This window comes from Phodopus roborovskii, unplaced genomic scaffold (genome assembly GCF_943737965.1).
Source record: "Phodopus roborovskii unplaced genomic scaffold, PHOROB, whole genome shotgun sequence".
Classification (NCBI taxonomy): domain Eukaryota; kingdom Metazoa; phylum Chordata; class Mammalia; order Rodentia; family Cricetidae; genus Phodopus; species Phodopus roborovskii.
The window spans coordinates 2727559-2745310 of record NW_026126424.1 but is presented as its reverse complement, the minus strand read 5'-3'; the positions used below and the strand labels follow the sequence as shown (position 1 = coordinate 2745310).

At 44.5% G+C, this 17752-nt stretch overlaps 1 protein-coding gene across 1 annotated transcript; it reads left to right on the top strand.

Moving 5' to 3' along the window:
- Nucleotides 1-16068, top strand: Pla2g12a (phospholipase A2 group XIIA). Its single transcript, XM_051185513.1, has 4 exons — nucleotides 1-236; nucleotides 9442-9518; nucleotides 10816-10981; nucleotides 15173-16068. The coding sequence occupies exons 1-4, from the start codon at nucleotides 20-22 to the stop codon at nucleotides 15289-15291; spliced, it is 579 nt and encodes a 192-aa protein (XP_051041470.1). The 5' UTR covers nucleotides 1-19; the 3' UTR covers nucleotides 15292-16068.
- Nucleotides 16069-17752: the final 1684 nt, after the last annotated feature.

Here is a 17752-nt window from a genome sequence, read left to right as displayed (position 1 = left end):
CGGCCGCCCGGCGGCGCAGATGGTGGCCCTGCAGCCCGCGCCCGCCCGGGGGCCGGCGCTCCTGCTGCTGCTCCTGTTGGCTGCCGCGCGAGGCCAGGAGCAGGGCCAGACCACCGACTGGAGGGCCACCCTCAAGACCATCCGCAACGGCATCCACAAGATCGACACGTACCTCAACGCCGCGCTCGACCTGCTGGGCGGCGAGGACGGGCTCTGCCAGTACAAGTGCAGCGACGGTGCGCCGCCGGGGCCGCGGGGCGGGGGCGTGCGGGACAGGTGCGGGGCGGGGCAGGGGAGGGAGGGGCAGGGGCGGGGCAGGGGGGATGGAGGGAGGGGCAGGGGCGGGGCGGGGGAGGGAGGGGCAGGGGCGGGGCAGTAGGGTGGGAGAGAGGTGCGGGGCTGGGGGATGGAGGACAGGTGAGGGCCGGGGCAGGGGAGGACAGGTGCGGGGCAGGGGGATGGAGGGGCAGGTGCGGGGCAGGGGATGGAGGGGCAGGTGCGGGGCAGGGGATGGAGGGGCAGGTGCGGGGCAGGGGATGGAGGGTCAGGTGCGGGGCACGGGGGGTGGAGGGGACAGGTGCGGGGCAGGGGATGTAGGGGCAGGTGCGGGGCAGGGGATGTAGGGGCAGGTGCGGGGCAGGGGGGATGGAGGGGCAGGTGCGGGGCAGGGGATGGAGGGGCAGGTGCGGGGCAGGGGGGATGGAGGGGCAGGTGCGGGGCAGGGGATGGAGGGGCAGGTGCGGGGCAGGGGGGATGGAGGGGCAGGTGCGGGCTAGGGGATGGGAGAGAGGTGCGGGGCAGGGGGGATGGAGGGACAGGTGCAGGGCAGGGGGATGGGACACAGGTGTGGAGCATGGGAATGGGGGGCAGGTGAGGGGGGTTGGGAGGGCATGAGAGGACAGGAGCGGGGCGGGGGCATAGCGCTGCAGGTGCCAGACCGGGGGGGGGGGGGGAGGGGGTGGACAGTTTCCGGACAGAGATAGATGCTGCACTGGGGGACAGAGGACAGAGTGATAGGGAACAGGTGCCAGGCAGACCTTGGTGTCCTCGGGTGTGGAAAGAATGAGTGGCGCTTGGAGCGTGCTGTCCTTGGGATTGAGCAATCTGGAAACAAATCTGAGAGGTCGCCGGAGTGCACACTCTGCTCTCCATTGCTTCTGTCCCCTCCCCCCTCCCCTTTTTCTTTCCTGGCAATTGCACAGAGTTGCCTAAGAACTTACTGATGTACGAACCTGGAAGTGGAGTGGAACGTACTGATTTTAGCGCGGGTGGACACACACTTGCAATTGAGTCAGCGGAGCATATAAAGCCAAACTAGAATTTTAAAGCCAGCCGTTGATATTATGCAGTGCTTTATTTGTTATCTTAACAAAGCTAAGGAAAATAAATAGTGTCTTTTTGTACAGATTTCTGGTGTGCTTGGTTTTGAGGGAGGAAATATTTCTGCTAACTTCTAGAAAGCTATGTATTAAAACTCGAAGTTTTGTTTTGGTATTTGAGAGCCTCGGTAGTCCACACTGGCATAGAACTTGGTGTAGCCGAGGCTGACTTTGAACTCCTGATCCCCTTGCCTCAGCCTTTCAGTTGCTGGGATGACAGACACCCACCTTGTCCATTTTGTGGCTTTCTTTCCTTGAATATCAGTGGCTCCTCTTCCTTATTCTCCATCACTATTGCAGTTTTGTGATTACTCCTTTCATGATTTTAGACTTTCTATTTGAATCTAAGAACTTGCTTTATGGCAGTATGGATGGTAATACAGTCAGCATAATAGGGGTTTTTGTTGTTTGTTTGAGTGGGGTTTTTTGCATTTGAATTTTTTTTGAGGGTGTTGGGCTTCTTTTTGGCAATTCAAAATGCTAGGATAGAACTTGAGAAATCAAATTTCCTACGGGATTAGCCAAGGCTACCAGCTAAAAACAATAGGGAAATCTAGGACTTTAGCGAGAAATGAAAACCTCTATCCTGTAAAACTGTGGTGCCACCTGTAGCCCCAGAGCCTCCGGATAACCTCTGCTTTTACGTTCATATAGACCTAACGATCTTCCTTTGCTTCTAAAATTTATTCCTAAAGATCTCCACCAGTGAGCACCAAATGTGTTAGGGGGACTTTGTGAGTTACAAGGCTTAAATGATAAATTTGCTAAGGCAGAAGTTCTAACTTATGCAAATATTAGTCTTGAGCACGTGTCAGTGGTTGATAGACTGGGGATTCAGGTGCAATCCCTGTTCCTGGAGTTTATGTTCTGGTTGGGAGAAGCAGGCAGTTGAATCAAAGAGCTGTGTGCTCACTGATCCACTGTGAGCCAGTGCCTTGAGGCAATAAACGGGAGCGTGGCCCTGGGAAGTATTAGGAGCTGTTTGCCTTTAGATAGGATGTTCCAGGACAGAAGAACATCTCAGGACTGCAGAGCAGCAAACTGCTCTGTGATAATCAGGGAAAGATCATCCCAGGCCTAGGGAACAGTGACTACACAGTTCCAGAGGACAGGACCACAGGAAAGAAGTCAGTGTGATGCTGAGGGTTCTGCCTGTGGCAATGAAAAGATGCAGCTGTTATTTACAGAGATGAGGATGGCTTCAAAGTTATGGTCTTCATAAACAGCAGCGAGTTCCTAGTTCTGGGCTGTAGAATTGTTTACATTGAGAACATCTCAAAAGGACACCATTCCTCTGAAGCGGTTGCTTGAAACTTTCCTTTTACTTGTTTTCATTTTCTTCACCTCTCACAAAATTTGCCACCAAGCTCTTAGCTGAGGCAAGAACTGCTGTATGTAACAAATGTGTGTGCCTCCGTCTGTATATCTTCCCTCTCGCTGAGAGTTGAGTGCTACGGATACTTCTTCCCTTTTGGTCATCTTCCCTTGGATGGGAAAGGCCTGAGTGAGTTAGGTGAGGTTTTGGGGGGAACAATTTTATGTTTGCTATTTTCCCTTAACTCTTGTGTGCATGTCCATGTGTGTGTCCGTGTGTGCATGCATGCTTGTGTGTGGTGCATACATGTGGTGTTTGGGTGTTAGGCACATGTACAGGTCAAGAGAATGATGACTGACCTTTTCTGATACTCTCCACCTCATGCCCTTAAGACAGTGTCTCTCTCTGAAAGTGAAGTGCACTAGTATGCCTAGGCTAGCTGGCCAGTGAGCTCCAGGTACTTGCCCCCCAACACTGGAATGACAAACTCCTCTGACCAGCCATTTACCTGGGTACTAGGGATTTGAACCCAGCTCTGGCTCAATGTGGCATAACAACCACCCTTACCCACTTTTGAGCCAGCTTCCCAGCCAATAACTCTTTTTCTCCCTGACGTCAAAGGAAGGGACAAGTTTTCCATTTCTGTTGAAAAAACAGGAAAAATAGCTTCTAACATGTTTTTAGAATTTTGAATAAGTCATTCATTCCTCTAGCGATATATATGCTAACAGGAGCCTCTAAGTGCTGTACTGGGAATTAAGCTTCCGTCGAGGCGGGGAAGCCAGAATGAGGCTAGGCTGCTGTGTGCAAGGGTCCAGAGAAAAGGGGGCAGTGATTTTGTCTTAAGTTGGGAGGAGAGAGGGTTGAATTTGAGGTATAATTTGAAGGAAGACCCTAAAGGGTTTGCTGTTGGCTTGGCAGTAATTGTGACTAAGGCAGAAAATGATGGCAGAGGAGATGGAGAGTGTGGAGGGGGAATACTGGAGTCATGTCCCTGCACGGGAAAAGTGTACTTCCTCGTGTGTGGAGGGAGAGGCTGGAGGGAGCAGGCAGCGCACCCCTGTGAATAGGTGTAGGCAGCGTGTGGATACACGCGTTAGGTTCTGATTGCCTAGTTTTCGGTGGAGAAGGAATGAAGCCACCAGCTTCTAGAAGTCCTCAGAATGAAGGTGTTGGGAGACCTGAGGGAGATAGGAAATGAATCACCTGGGCGGGGTGGGCTACTCTCAGGGCCACATGGAGATGGCTGGTTTGTCTCAAGGGTTTAGCAGGTTGCAGATACCACCGTGTGTCCTGCATATGCAGAGAGTGGTAGGATCTTTGTGTGACCCGGATACCTACCATCCTCTAAGATTCTCACCTGCTTCCTTTTCCTTCCGGTGACATGAGTGAGTCGCTTGGGAGTATTTATTTCAAGAGTGGAAAAAATAATGGAGGGGGGATTATAAGTTTCTCAATTCCTGTAAATACTTAGGTTTTGGACGCATGAGGGTGTGAGAAAACAGTACGAAGTCCACCACTTAATGTCAGTGTTTCTCGGCCTTCCTCAGTGTGACCCCAACTTTAATACAGCTCCTCATGTTGTGGGGACCCCAACTATGAAATTATTTTGTTACTTCCTAACTATCATTTTGCTGCTGTTATGAACTGTAATGTAAACTGTGATATGTAGGATGTTCTTACAAATGACCTCTGTGAAAGGGTCATTTGACCCCTAGAGGGGTCTTCATCCACAGGTTGAGAACCGCTGACTTCTATCAAAAGGTGCAAGTAATGAATGGCCTTCCCTTGCACATATACTCTTGGATTTCGTTCTTCCTCCCATTTCTTTCGTTTCTTAGTTTTCCACATCTGCTTATGAAATCTGGGGAACTATGGCCATAACACTTCATAAGGCTGTAGTCCTCCCATTAACGAGCCTCTGATGCTTTGTAAAAGCCAGTAACAGTAGACATGTTGAAAGTTTCAATGTCCAGCATCTCTTAGCAGTACTTAAACAGCATTATAAATAATATTAGGACATAATTCGGCACCTGACTTGGCTCAATTTTTATTCTATTTTTTTTTTAATGTGTGCCTGTGTGTATGTATGCTCATGGCATGCATGTGGTACCTTCAGAGACTAGGAGAGGGCACCAGCCCTGGAGCTGGAGATACAGACTGTTGTGAGCCTCTGTATGGATGCTAGCAACCAAATCTGGGTCCTCTGCAAGAAAAGCAAGTGTACTTAACTGCTGAGCAAACTCTACAGGCCTCAGTTATCAATCCAGTTTTTAATACGTGGCTTTCTATTTAATTTGTTCTAAATAATTATCTTTTAAAATGTAATTTTATCGAGTATGTGTCCATGTAATTTTATTACGGGGGCAGAGAGAAGAGAATGTACACATGAACATGGCATGGTGTACATGTGGTGATCAGAGGACAGCATTTGGGGAATGGCTCTTGTCACTGTGGGATCTATGGATCAAATTCAGGTAGTCAGGTTGGCAGGGGAAGGAGCTCTTGCTTGCTGACCCATCTTTCAAGACTTGAATAAATATTTTAATATACAGGCGAATTTAGAACTTTAAAACACTGAGCTGTTTTAGCAAAATAGTTGCCTCTAATGTTTGTGGGAGGCTTTTATATCCATCTATTAAAAAAAAGTGTAAATATTTTCAGAGTATTTTCCATTTTTCTCAGCTAGTAATCGCGCTCATTACATGCTAGGCATCTCCTAGGAAAGGGGGACAAAGCTGTCCTCACAGAAACAGTTGTGCTAATTTGCCTCAGAAATGTAAAAAGCAAAACAACCAACCTTGATGTCCACACTGATAGAGAAGCGAAGACTCTATTTTTAGATGGGGTGAACTGGGAAGGCTGTTTGAGATAACTGACATCCGTCAGTTGTTCTAAAGAAACCCCCAGACTAACCAAACACAAGTGCACATGCCCCGTTCAGTGGGAGTATTAGGGAGTCGTTCCCAGCAGAGTATTCTTTCCCATGTCTCATATACAGTAGGTGTGGACCTTTCTTATTTAGCGCTTGCGTGTTTGAGATGCACTATGTACCATCACATCCTTATTTTGCCCATGGAGTTTCTCTACCATCTCTGCTACCCGCTATTCTGTGTCTCCAGAGTGGGCGTGTTTACTGGGGATTTGTTTTTTGTTTTTGTTTTTTCTACCTTCATTTGCTTCTGATCATCCTCTTGCTCAACAGCGATGATCTCTTAAGAAGAAAGTATGTACATGCATTAGTGGAATACTTACATGCCTGTGTTAGGTCACTGCCACCACAGTCATCAAGATGTCAGGAAGCATTTCTATAGATGGGGAATGGAGAATAATTAGAGAAGGTACAAAGAGAAGGAACGAGAGAAGCATTGTTGTATGAAAGGAAATACATTCCTAGTTCTTTAAAAAAGACAGTTAAGAGGATATGAGAAGCCTTCAATTACCTTCCCTTTTTTTTTTTTTTTTTTTTTTTTTTTTTTTGCTTTGTATCAGCAGTCTGAGGGTGGGAATGTTTACGCATGAATGGTGCCATGCCTGTAGACTTGTAGGTGGGAAGGGGAATGTACTTGTCATCTGAACAAGTAGAAACATAGGACAAGCTGTCATTTTCAAATGCTAGGCCCAGCCTATTTTCCTTCAGCTTCCTGACAGTTTTTTAGGCGATGTGCTTCTGAATTGAAAACAATTGTTAACCTGGAAAAACTATATAGTCAATGCCCTCTTTTCTGATTTGAACACACTATAGTGTATCTGTAGTGCATTTAAAAAGATTATTAATAGTCTGGCTCGTTGACTAATGTCATATATATCAGTGGTTCTCAGCCTTCCTAATGCTGCAACCCTTTAATACAGTTCCTCATGTTGTGGTCACCCCAACTATAAAATTATCTTCATTGCTACTTCATAACTGTAAATTTGCTACTGTTATGAATCATCATGTAAGTATTTGAAATGCAGGCTATCTGATGTGTGACCCCTGTGAAAGGGTTGTTAACCACAAGGGGGTTGTGACCCATAACTTGAAATCACTCGCTGTTAAAACCCATTCAAGAGAAAGCTTTCTACTAATGTTTAAGGAACCGGAGTGCTTCCCAAGAACACTTTGCCAGTTTAACCATTTTTCCTGCTATGGTGTGTCCCTTCCCAAACTGAAACATCATCTCCATTAATAGGTGCGATACTGAGATGCAGAGGACTCTGTCCTCATGATCAGTCTGTGTCTGCATCATGGATCGATGGCTTTATCTTGTGACTTGAGTGTGCAGTGGAAGCCTGTTTGGCTGGTTTCTCTCACACTGGTCTCTAGTCATGTGATGTTCTGCCCTTAGGATGAAGCAGTAGATAGCTAGCTGCAACTCCTGAACTCTGGACCCTAAGTATGAGCCAAAATAAACCTCCTTTAATAAAATTACCTCAGCTGTTTTGATATTAGCAGCAGGATATAGCCTGGGCTGGAAGTGTAGCCCAGGCTAGAACTCTGGCCTCATATTCACAAGGCCCTGAGTTCAGTGAGTCCCAGCACAAACAAACAAACAAAACAACAACAACAAAACCCTAAGGCATCTATCTGCCTTCTAAGTGGGGCTTTAAACCACAGGTAAAAATGTTTAGTTTTTCAGTCCCATGGGAACAGTAAACTAGCAAACACTTAAAGTCACGACTGGCTGAGTGGTCTCCCCAAAGGTTGGGATTAATAACATGGTAACTGCTGCTAGAGAGGACTCATCCATAGCAAGATGCTGCTTGCCTCAGTCCAGATTAATATCTATGGCTCAAGTTTATGACTCCAGGCAATACTAGGCAAATAGTAAACTTCACTAAACAATGGGGGATAAAACAATGGTAGATGGCAAATAAAGCTAAGAAAATAGAATTCAAAAAATTCTGTAACTGATCTAAAAAAATTAATTACAGAAATGCTTGAAAATCTAGAAGCAGGATAGATATTTATTTATGTTTTGATTTTTTTTTTTTTTTTGAGACATGGTCTCTCTGTGTAGCCCTGTGTAAACCAGGCTGGCCTTGAACTAAGAGAAATCCTCCAGCCTCTGCCTCCTGAGTGCTGAGATTAAAGACATGCACCACCATGCCCGAGTAGATTTTGTTTTGTTTTGTGTTTTGTTTGCTTTTTTTTTTTTTTTTTTTTTTGAGACAGGGTTTCTCTGTGTCTTTGGAAGCTGTCCTGGTAACAGCTCTTGTAGAACAGGCTGGCCTCAAACTCACAGAGATCTGTCTGCCTCTGCCACCCGAGTGCTGGTATTAAAGGCATGGGCCACTACTGCCTGGCTAGGAATAGATATTTTTAAAGCTCAATTTTAGAAAGGACTCTTTTGTTGCTACCATTTGATAGTTTAGTCCAGATATAGCTTCCATAAGATGTGTTAAAGTGAATATTCTATTGCCTCAAAAAGGGTCTGTCATATAAAATTATGTTAAGTTTGGGGTGCCACATTTTACAGTTTGTGGTGTGTGTGTGTGTGTGTGTGTGTGTGTGTGTATGATGTATGTGCATTGGTGCAGGCATTCCACAGTGGAGGTCATGGTAATCTGTTCTCTTTGTCATCTGGGTTGTGGAGAGATTGAACTCAGGTAGTTAAGCTGGGTAACATATTTTACCAGCTAAACTATCTTGATGGCCCCTGGCTGCCACATTGTAAAGAGATGTAACAAGCTAGATGTGGTCAATCTTTGGAGGTCAGTGAATGAGGTCCCAGGCAACTTAAAAGACTAAAGAGTAAACCGCAATAATACATATTGATCCATAATGAATATTATAGTTGCCATCGGGATTAATCTAAGTCTACCCAGTGTTCATTGGTTTGACCCTTTGTCAACAAGTATCCATTGAGAATGTAACTACATGCCAGAAACTATGCTAGGCACAGGCTTGTACAATAGAAAAAGTCCTGCCTTGGGTTTACATTTCAGTATGAGGAAACAAATAGTAAATGAAGTAGGCAGACTAATGACTTGGTGTGTTAGAAATCATACAGGTCAGAAGCATCACCAGGAAAAGCCACTCTGAAGTTTGAATGTTAGTCTGCCTGGGCTATTGCAACAAAATGCCATAAACTGGGTGGTTATGGAGAGACCTTTCATTAGCTGCATTTGTGAAACTTGGCTGTGGAGAATGGAGGCAGAGCATATGGTCCTTCAATGTCCTCTGGCATACTAAAAGGGTTAGATTATCATCACATAGCCTCGTCTTTCAGAGATTAGGCTCTAGCCAAGCACCTGGCAGTTGATAGTTATTAAGCTTTTCGTGTATGTGTGCGCGCATGCGCGCACGCACGTACGTATACAATGGAAGGTTTGCTGGAGGTTAGAACAGTACGAGTGCCTTACAGGTTTTTACCTATGAGACTCAAGCATTAGCTGTGTAGGAGGACAGGCTGTCATGTGATGTCATATCACGTGCCCTGCCCGTTGAGATCTCCAGTGGTCCAGGATAAGCTATAGCACGTTTTGACAGTTATGCTTATGAATAGCAATTATCTTCATGAATGCTGCAGATTTATGCATGTATATACACATTTGCATATATTTTGCGTTCTTCACAAGAATTAAATAATTCCATGGTCAATCATCCTACTACTCAGCAAAATAAATACATCGTTATTTATGTTTTGTCCGACTAAACATTAAACATCTTCAAGGCTAGCAAAACACATTGTATAACTTTACAAATATGTTTCTTATTTCTTCTGTATTTTAAACTAAATATGACATCCTTTGTATTTTACATAGGGTCGAAGCCTTTTCCACGCTACGGATATAAACCATCCCCACCAAATGGATGTGGCTCTCCGTTGTTTGGTGTTCATGTAAATCCTTTATGTTTTTCCTTTGATAAGTTTTGTTACTATTAGTCTGATATTTTTAGTAATGTAAGATTTAACTGTGTCCTCAGGCTCACAAGTATTTTTGCTTACTATAATGATTGTGTTTCTTATTGTTTTCTGATAAAACACATTTAACAACTAAATACTAAATGGGTCTAAAATAATGATTTATTTTTTATCTTGTATAGATATCACATAAATAATATTTTCTAAGTATCACAAATATAACTTGAATTTTAAAGTGTAAAGTACTACCACTTGGGGAGGAAAAGAGTAGATCAGGCATGCTTTCTATGTTTAAAAATAGAGCTAATGGGGATGTAGTTCTTACAGCAGTTGTTATTGGGAGCCTAGACGAGCCAGTAACCGCAGGTGGAGGGTGTTTATGAAAGCAATTCCTACCCATGAGGGTTGTGTAAGTTAATTGAAATAACTAAATATACATTATAGACTTATAGTAATGGTATCTCTAGAAAGTGAAAAGTTAAAAAACAAAGCAACATTTGAATTGTAGGCAGTTAAGAATTTTCTGCAGCACGTCACAGAAAGCACATCTCTTTGGCGGCGGGTGGACATGAAATGCATTGGAATATCATAAGATCCTAATTGTTTAGGCCCTGGAGAAGTCTTTTGATGCTCTTAAGCATATCCGTTATTTATGCTATGTCTTGTGGGGCTAGGGAGGTGGCTCCATGAGTAAGAGTGCTCCTTGCAGGATGAGGACCTGAGTTCAAATTCCATGCACCCATATACAAGCCAGGCATGTGCTTATGACCCTAGTGCTGAGGGATGGAGACAGGCAGATCCTGGGAGCTTTCTAGATAATCAATAGGCAAAACAGTGGCCTTGAGGTTCAGTGAGGGACGGTCTCAGGTAATGAGGCAGATAGCAATAGAGGAAGACTTTCCACACCCTCCTCTGGCTGTCCTCCTGTGTGTGCTCACCCTGTTCCTTACACACAGACCCCCCCCCACACACACAAATACACACACACAAATAAAGTTAGTTGTGTCTTGGACAGCTAAAATTTGTGAAAGTCACTGACAGTAACTCTAACATTGCAAAATGGAGAGGAATGTGGTATGGCTAAAACAGTTCCATGGCCAAGAATGGGTAAGAAGAATTGGGAGATTATAACACAGAAAGCATTTATAGGTAGACATGGGTCTGGGGATTGTCTTCAGCAGTTGTCATTTCTTTCTATGAAGTCGTTTGATGCATTTCCAGTGCTGCCGGTTTGCATCTCACTGACAATAATCCATGAAAATGCATCTCACAGCTGAACATTGGCATCCCTTCCCTGACAAAGTGCTGCAACCAACACGACAGGTGCTATGAGACCTGTGGTAAAAGCAAGAACGACTGTGACGAGGGGTTCCAGTACTGCCTCTCCAAGATCTGCCGGGACGTGCAGAAGACCCTAGGGCTTTCTCAGAATGTTCAGGGTAAGGATGGGCCTGCTGGCCGGGATTCAGATGGTTTTACTATTGCCGTGAGTACATGCTCAGCATAAAAGCATACCAAAGGAGCTTTTTCATGTTCGTTAGCTGTCATGATACAGCCTTTTCAGTTGCCTGGAGTGAGGCGCTAGCAGGCAATTCTGTAATCTAGAACCATATACAGTTACAAAAGCATTGTTCAGAAAACTTGGAGAAGTGTCTGAGGCAGAGAAGGGAAGAATTCATGCCCTGGAATAAATAAATAAATGAATATATATATATATACATATATATATTCATTTAAAAACTAAACGTTGAAGCCTTGAAATAAGTTGTCATAGGGATGCTGTAATAAAATGTAATAGACTAAAGTTGGTTATAGGCAACAGAAATGTATTTCTCGTCGTTCAGGAGGCTAGAGAGTACAAGTTGAAAACATGAGCAGTCATTGTCTAGCAAGGTTTCTCTTCTGGGCTCATAGACCACACCTCCCAGGTGTATCGTGGCATAGGGAAAGGACTAGGCAGCTCCCTGGGATCCTGTCTTGTTTGCCTGCATTTTTGTTGTGTTGCATAGTGCTGGGATTACACTGAGGATCTTGCATATGAAAGTAAGTCCACCTAACGGAATACCTTTCCTAATGTGACTAATCCCATTCATGAGCATACTACCCTCATGACCTAATCACTTCCCATTACTTCCCAAAGTCCTTAGTATCTTAATTCCTTTACCTTGGATGTTAAGACTTCAACAATTCTTAGAGGAACATAGACCGAAGCGTTTGCTTATCTTGTTCTATTATTAAATAATGTTGCTTATATTGTTCTATTACTAAATAGTATTGCTTATCTTGTTCTATTATTAAACTCAGGAGTCAGATATGGGGTAATAACCTGATTGAGCAGACAATAGGCAGAGAAGGGACCAGTGACCGCTTCTCTCTCTCTCTCTTTATCTTTCTCTCTCTTCCTCTCCCTCTCTCTCCCTCCCTCCCCTTCCTCTCTCTCCTTCCCCATCCAAAAGGACCAATGAATCTTTTTAAGCCCCTTCCTCCTACTTCCTGTGTCTCTCTTTTTCCTGGGTCCTCTATGGCCAATTCCGGTCAGCTACTTGCTAACTGTACCCTCTGATTCAAGGTAGACTTTATTGTCAGCATCATAGTGTCAGTGCGAGCAAATATCCCTCAACAGTAGACATCCGTAGCACCAGTGAATTTAAGAGTGCAGAGCTGCTAGAGTGACAGCTCATGCCCGTGATCCCAGAACTCAGAAGGCTGCCTGTTGCATGACTTTCCTGGGGATGTGTAAAGAAACATCTGGCCATACTAGATAGGACACCAGGAACAGACCAAAGAGACAATCCCATATCTATTTAACAAAACAGTAGTAACACTTTTCACAGTGCTGCATGTGATTTCCCATGGCTTTTGCCTTGGCTTACATACCAAACATGAGTTCCCTGTGTGTAACAGGCCTTTAGTCTGATCAGAAAAGTAGTTGGTTGTACCCATAACAAGTGTAGAATAGTGCATCGATGGGCACGTCTTGCCTGACCTGTTGATGGCATTAGCATAGAGGGCCATACCAAGGCAGAGCAGTTTTGATAACACTTCCCTAACAGGCTATCATGCCCCTGTCTACACATGTTAGCCACCAGGGAAGAAGCTTCCAGATTGCTCCCAACCCGATTTCATCATGTCCTGTAACCCCAGCAATGGGGCTTACTGTCCGGTTATGGTATGTGACAAAAACAGTGGCAATAGGAACGATTCCATCCAAGTCTAACTTGGTGAAGCAGTAAATGTATTGGTGTAACTTTTACAGCGACATGAGTGTGTCTAAAGCCCCGGCCCTACCTGAAGTAGACGATGACTCACACAAGCTGTTTCCATGCAGTCCCAAGCTCCAGTCAGCCTGTCATAAGCCAAACTGAAATGTCTGTGGAAATGTAAATCACTGTTCTAATATGAACATTTATAAGACTTTCAACTATAAACCCAAAGAATGTACTGTACACTCAAGTCCAAAGTGGCAAACAGAAAGAAAACTAACATTTTTATGTATTTTCCTTAAACGACTGTGCTAGATAATGTATTCATGGTTTCTTTTGATACTCACGAGAAACCCCTGAGTGCTAGACAGGATGCCTATCTTTGAGGAAAGGGGAGCAAGGCCGGGAACTTGTCCAGAGTAGGCCTCGATTGTCTGACTCTGGAGCCCATGCTGTGTCCACTGACTGCTCTAGACATCATGCTGTAGCTCTGATTCTGAAATCCCAGGAAAACTGTCCAGGAGGAGGTCTCTGCCGCAGATGACACCTGAATTCACTCTCCTACCCACCAGCCTGCTTTTGGCTGCAGTAACAAACTGAATCCCAAGTGGATGAATTTCTTGTTTTCTCACCTCAAAAAGACAGAGAGGTGGAGCCAAATTATATTCTTTCCATGCCTTTAGTTCAGTCTGTGTTTCTCTGGTTGATGTGCTCTGGAATGGCACAGTCTTTTGGAGGACTTTAAAGAGGATGAGTTTTAGAGTGAGATTCGCCCTTCATGTGAATATTTGAAAAATGGCCACTGAAAGCTGTTTTGTGGTTTAGCTCTGTGAATGTAGCATGCCTGTGGCTTCTTAGAATAGGAAAGGTAAGTTGATATCTTTATTACAGACTTAAAAAGTTTAAAACCTCAGGAGAAACTACTTTAGATTCCCATGAGCATCCACCCTGAAGCCAAACTTTAGAATAGGTCAAAGAAGGAGAATGGGTACCATTTAGTATGAGCATCTTTAATGAATGCGATCAGTTCTTAGAAACCACTGGTCGTAGTGATGCCTTGAGGTTTCTGAGATTTTTACATTTACTTGCTTTCAGTTGTTATTATTAATTGTGTGTGAAGAGACTGAAATGGAATCTGCAGGGTGTGCTGCTGGCGTGAGGGACTGGGATGACTTTGGCCTCCTATGTGGCACATTGGGTGCCCACTGAAGGGCATGGCCCTATGCTACAGCAGGTATAGAGGTGGTAACAGAGCAGTGCTTGACACTTGCGCAGCAGTAATGACATGTTGTAGTGATATTAAAGCTCGATTGAGGATTCAGAAACGCAAAGTCAGCCTCAGGCTATAGAGACAGGCAGTGGTGATACACACCTCTATCCCAGCAACCAGAAGCTAGGAGGTGATGATACACACCTGTAATCCCAGCAGCCAGAAGCTAGGAGGTGGTGGCACACGCTTCTAATCCCAGCAGCCAGAAGCTAGGAGGTGGTGGCACACGCTTCTAATCCCAGCAGCCAGAAGCTAGGAGGTGATGATACACACCTGGAATCCCAGCAGCCAGAAGCTAGGAGGTGATGATACACACCTGTAATCCCAGCAGCCAGAAGCTAGGAGGTGGTGGCACACGCCTCTATCCCAGCAGCCAGAAGCTAGGAGGTGGTGGCACACTCCTCTAATCCCAGCAGCCAGAAGCTAGGAGGTGGTGGCACACACCTGTAATCCCAGCAGCCAGAAGCTAGGAGGTGGTGGCACACACCTGTAATCCCAGCAGCCAGAAGCTAGGAGGTGGTGGCACACACCTGTAATCCCAGCAGCCAGAAGCTAGGAGGTGGTGGCACACACCTCTAATCCCAGCAGCCAGAAGCTAGGAGGTGGTGATACACACCTGTAATCCCAGCAGCCAGAAGCTAGGAGGTGGTGATACACACCTCTAATCCCAGCAGCCAGAAGCTAGGAGGTGGTGATACACACCTCTATCCCAGCAGCCAGAAGCTAGGAGGTGGTGATACACACCTCTAATCCCAGCAGCCAGAAGCTAGGAGGTGGTGGCACACACCTCTAACCCCAGAACTCAGGATTAAGAAGTAGATGGCTCTCTGTGAGTCCAAGGCCACCGAGACCTACACAAGATTTAATCAGTCTAAAAGAGTTATAGTTCACACCTTTAATCTCAGAACTAGATGGGTATAAAAGACAGGACAAGGATTCAGTGGAGGCATTCATTATCCAGCCACGCTGAGGAGAGGTTAGAGTCTGAAACTTGGTGTGAGCTCGTGGAGACAGGATCAGCCCGTTCAGCCTGAGGTAGAGGTGGGAAGGTAGCGGCCCACTGCTTTGCTTTTCTGGTATTCAGCTTGAAGCTTGAGCCCCAACATCAGTCTCTGGGTGTTTTATTATTCGGGTTACAGCATGTCTTTCCTCTGCAGCTTGTGAAACAACGGTGGAGCTCCTGTTTGACAGTGTCATACATTTGGGCTGCAAGCCGTACCTGGACAGCCAGCGAGCCGCATGTTGGTGCCGTTATGAGGAGAAAACAGATCTGTAAGGAAGCCCTGAAGCTGGCGAGCAGACGGAGAACTGATGCTTTCACAGCCTGAAGCTGCCTTGTTTTTGTGATGGGTCATTTTAAGACCTTCAAGATTGTGCTTTGATTTTAACCTTCATTGTGAAATGGAATGGGCATTGGGAAGAAACAGAAGAGCATGCTCAGGACTGGGCATGAGTAGAGAGGGGAGCATGCTTGCCTTCGTGGGCCTTGCTGTCTCTCTCAGTGGGTCCCCAAAACGAGGACTGTGAGACTTGGTTTTCATAGCTGTACTTAATAAAAATGAGAGCAGATATAACATTCATTGTAAGGGTTTCTCAACGTTATTTTGAAATCTAGGGCAATCTTCCCTTAGAAGTATTATTTACTCTGAAATTTCAAATATGCACTTACGCTGAGAGGAAGTAAGTACCATTTCTCTGGAGTCTTCTGAGACAGGATGTACTGTGTTGGTCACAGTAACAAAGCCTCCACGTGTACATTGTTTGTACAGCTGGAACCACTGGCCAATATGTCTCTGTAGGGACAGCGAGTACATCTAAGTATTAGGATATGAACAATATTCAGAAACACAGCACTCCTGTTTCACAAACCAGTTCTAACAAATGCCATCTTTTGCTATGAATTCTAAAAAAAAGATGGATTTGATGAGGCAAATCAGAGCATTATATGCTGTTGTTTATTCCCTAATACCTGTTTCTCATCTTAGATGCTGGAATATTTTTAAAAGACTAACCTTTTACTAATGGAGGTCTTAATAAAACTTATTCTTGGTAATGTTTTCTTCTTGATTATTTCTTGAGTGTTATCAAGTCTTTAATTGTGGAACCAAAGTGGGTGGGAAAGGCAAGGTAGGAAGACCTGTCCCTTGTGACCCTCTTACTATACACTGACAGTTAACGGGCATGCAAGCAGTCCCAGAAAACCTTGGCCGTCTCTTAAAATGTCTGTGAATATTGGGATTGCCTTAGTGGCTCCAGAATGTTCAGCTCTACTAGCCATTGACTGCTGACTTTACCCATCCCAGACACTAGACCATGTTTATTTTTTAAGTAACTCATAACTGGAACTGGAAGGTAAGCTGCTTGGAATGCCATAAAGGAGCACAATGCTAAGTGTCTTTGTAAGTCATTACAGGTAGCACTGGGCAGAAGGCAAAGCGTTCTGAAGAAAGGGCTCCATTCCTGCTGCTCTGGTGGAGTCTCTTCTCTCAAAGGTGATACATCTCTTATAAGAGATATATCTATTAGAAAAATCAAGGGTGTGCCTTGAGGCTAAGTGAAACCAAGCTGCAGTAAAAATGCATGGGACCCTTAGCTGCTACTTTTAGGAGAGGAACAAAACAGGCAAAAATCTTTCTACACACACTGTGTTGAATTGTTCAGAAGTCACAGAAGTTAACTGCAGTATATATATATATATATATATATATATATATATGTATGTGTATATATATATATATATATATATATATATATATATATATATATAGTGAGTGAGGAGTGAAGTTAATTCTTGTATTGCTGTTTTTCTACACTTTCATCCTGCAAACCCAGCCAGGTCCATAGGTAACAATAAATTAGCATAACCAATGTATATAAAAACAAAAGGCACTTTTTAAATATCTACTTTTATAATTTATTGTATAACTAGCTTACATACTACATATGCAATATATGTACTTTTATAGTATAACCAATGTACATAAAAATAGTAGGTACTTTTAAATATTTACTTTTATAGTTTATTGCATAACATATATGCATAGATAGATACACTTTGATTGTATTGCCAATGTATATAAAAGAGTAGATGCTTTTTTAAAAATGTAATAGGGCTGGACAGGTGGCTCAGCAGTTGAAAGCACTCATTGCTTTTGCAGAGGACACAGGTTCAGTTCCCAGCACCCTCATGGCAGCTCACAACCATCTGCACCTTCAGTTCCAGGGGATCTAGCTCTTCAGACTTCTGTAGGCACTAGGCATGCAAGTGGTGCATACAAAATCAATCTAAACATTTGCTTTAAATAAAAATGTAAAGGTGATAGATGCTAACAGTAAAACTGCATCATGAATGAAAAGGAGTAAAAAGGAAGGACATGACTGCTCCTAGATACGGTGGAGGGGAAGATTTCTTGTAAATAAAAGGGAGGGAGAGCAGAGCCTGGAGGCAGGGACATCTGGGAGAGTCCAGACTGACCCTGAGCCTGACCCTGAGGAGAGGGGGAGGGGCCAGATAACCAAAATGACAGAGGGAAGCCTGGCCCAATCGCTGGGCTGGAGAAGTTTGGGGTGGGGAATACCAGCCATGCTCTGCAACAGGTAGGGACTGAGGGATGCTGGGAGAGAGAACCTGGTGGCAGGGTCTGCCTTGCTTTGTTAAATGGGCACCTCGGGTAGCCGTTTGTCTCAGGTTTGAGCCTAACAATCAGTCTTACTGTGTGTGGTAGCTATAGCAATAT

Bases quoted from the DNA above. Each gene is read 5' to 3' on its own strand.
- Pla2g12a (XM_051185513.1), top strand. From the start codon at position 20: ATGGTGGCCCTGCAGCCCGCGCCCGCCCGGGGGCCGGCGCTCCTGCTG. The intron at 9,519-10,815 runs GTAAATCCTTTA...TGCATCTCACAG, and splicing joins CTCCGTTGTTTGGTGTTCAT to CTGAACATTGGCATCCCTTC. The intron at 10,982-15,172 runs GTAAGGATGGGC...TTTCCTCTGCAG, and splicing joins GCTTTCTCAGAATGTTCAGG to CTTGTGAAACAACGGTGGAG.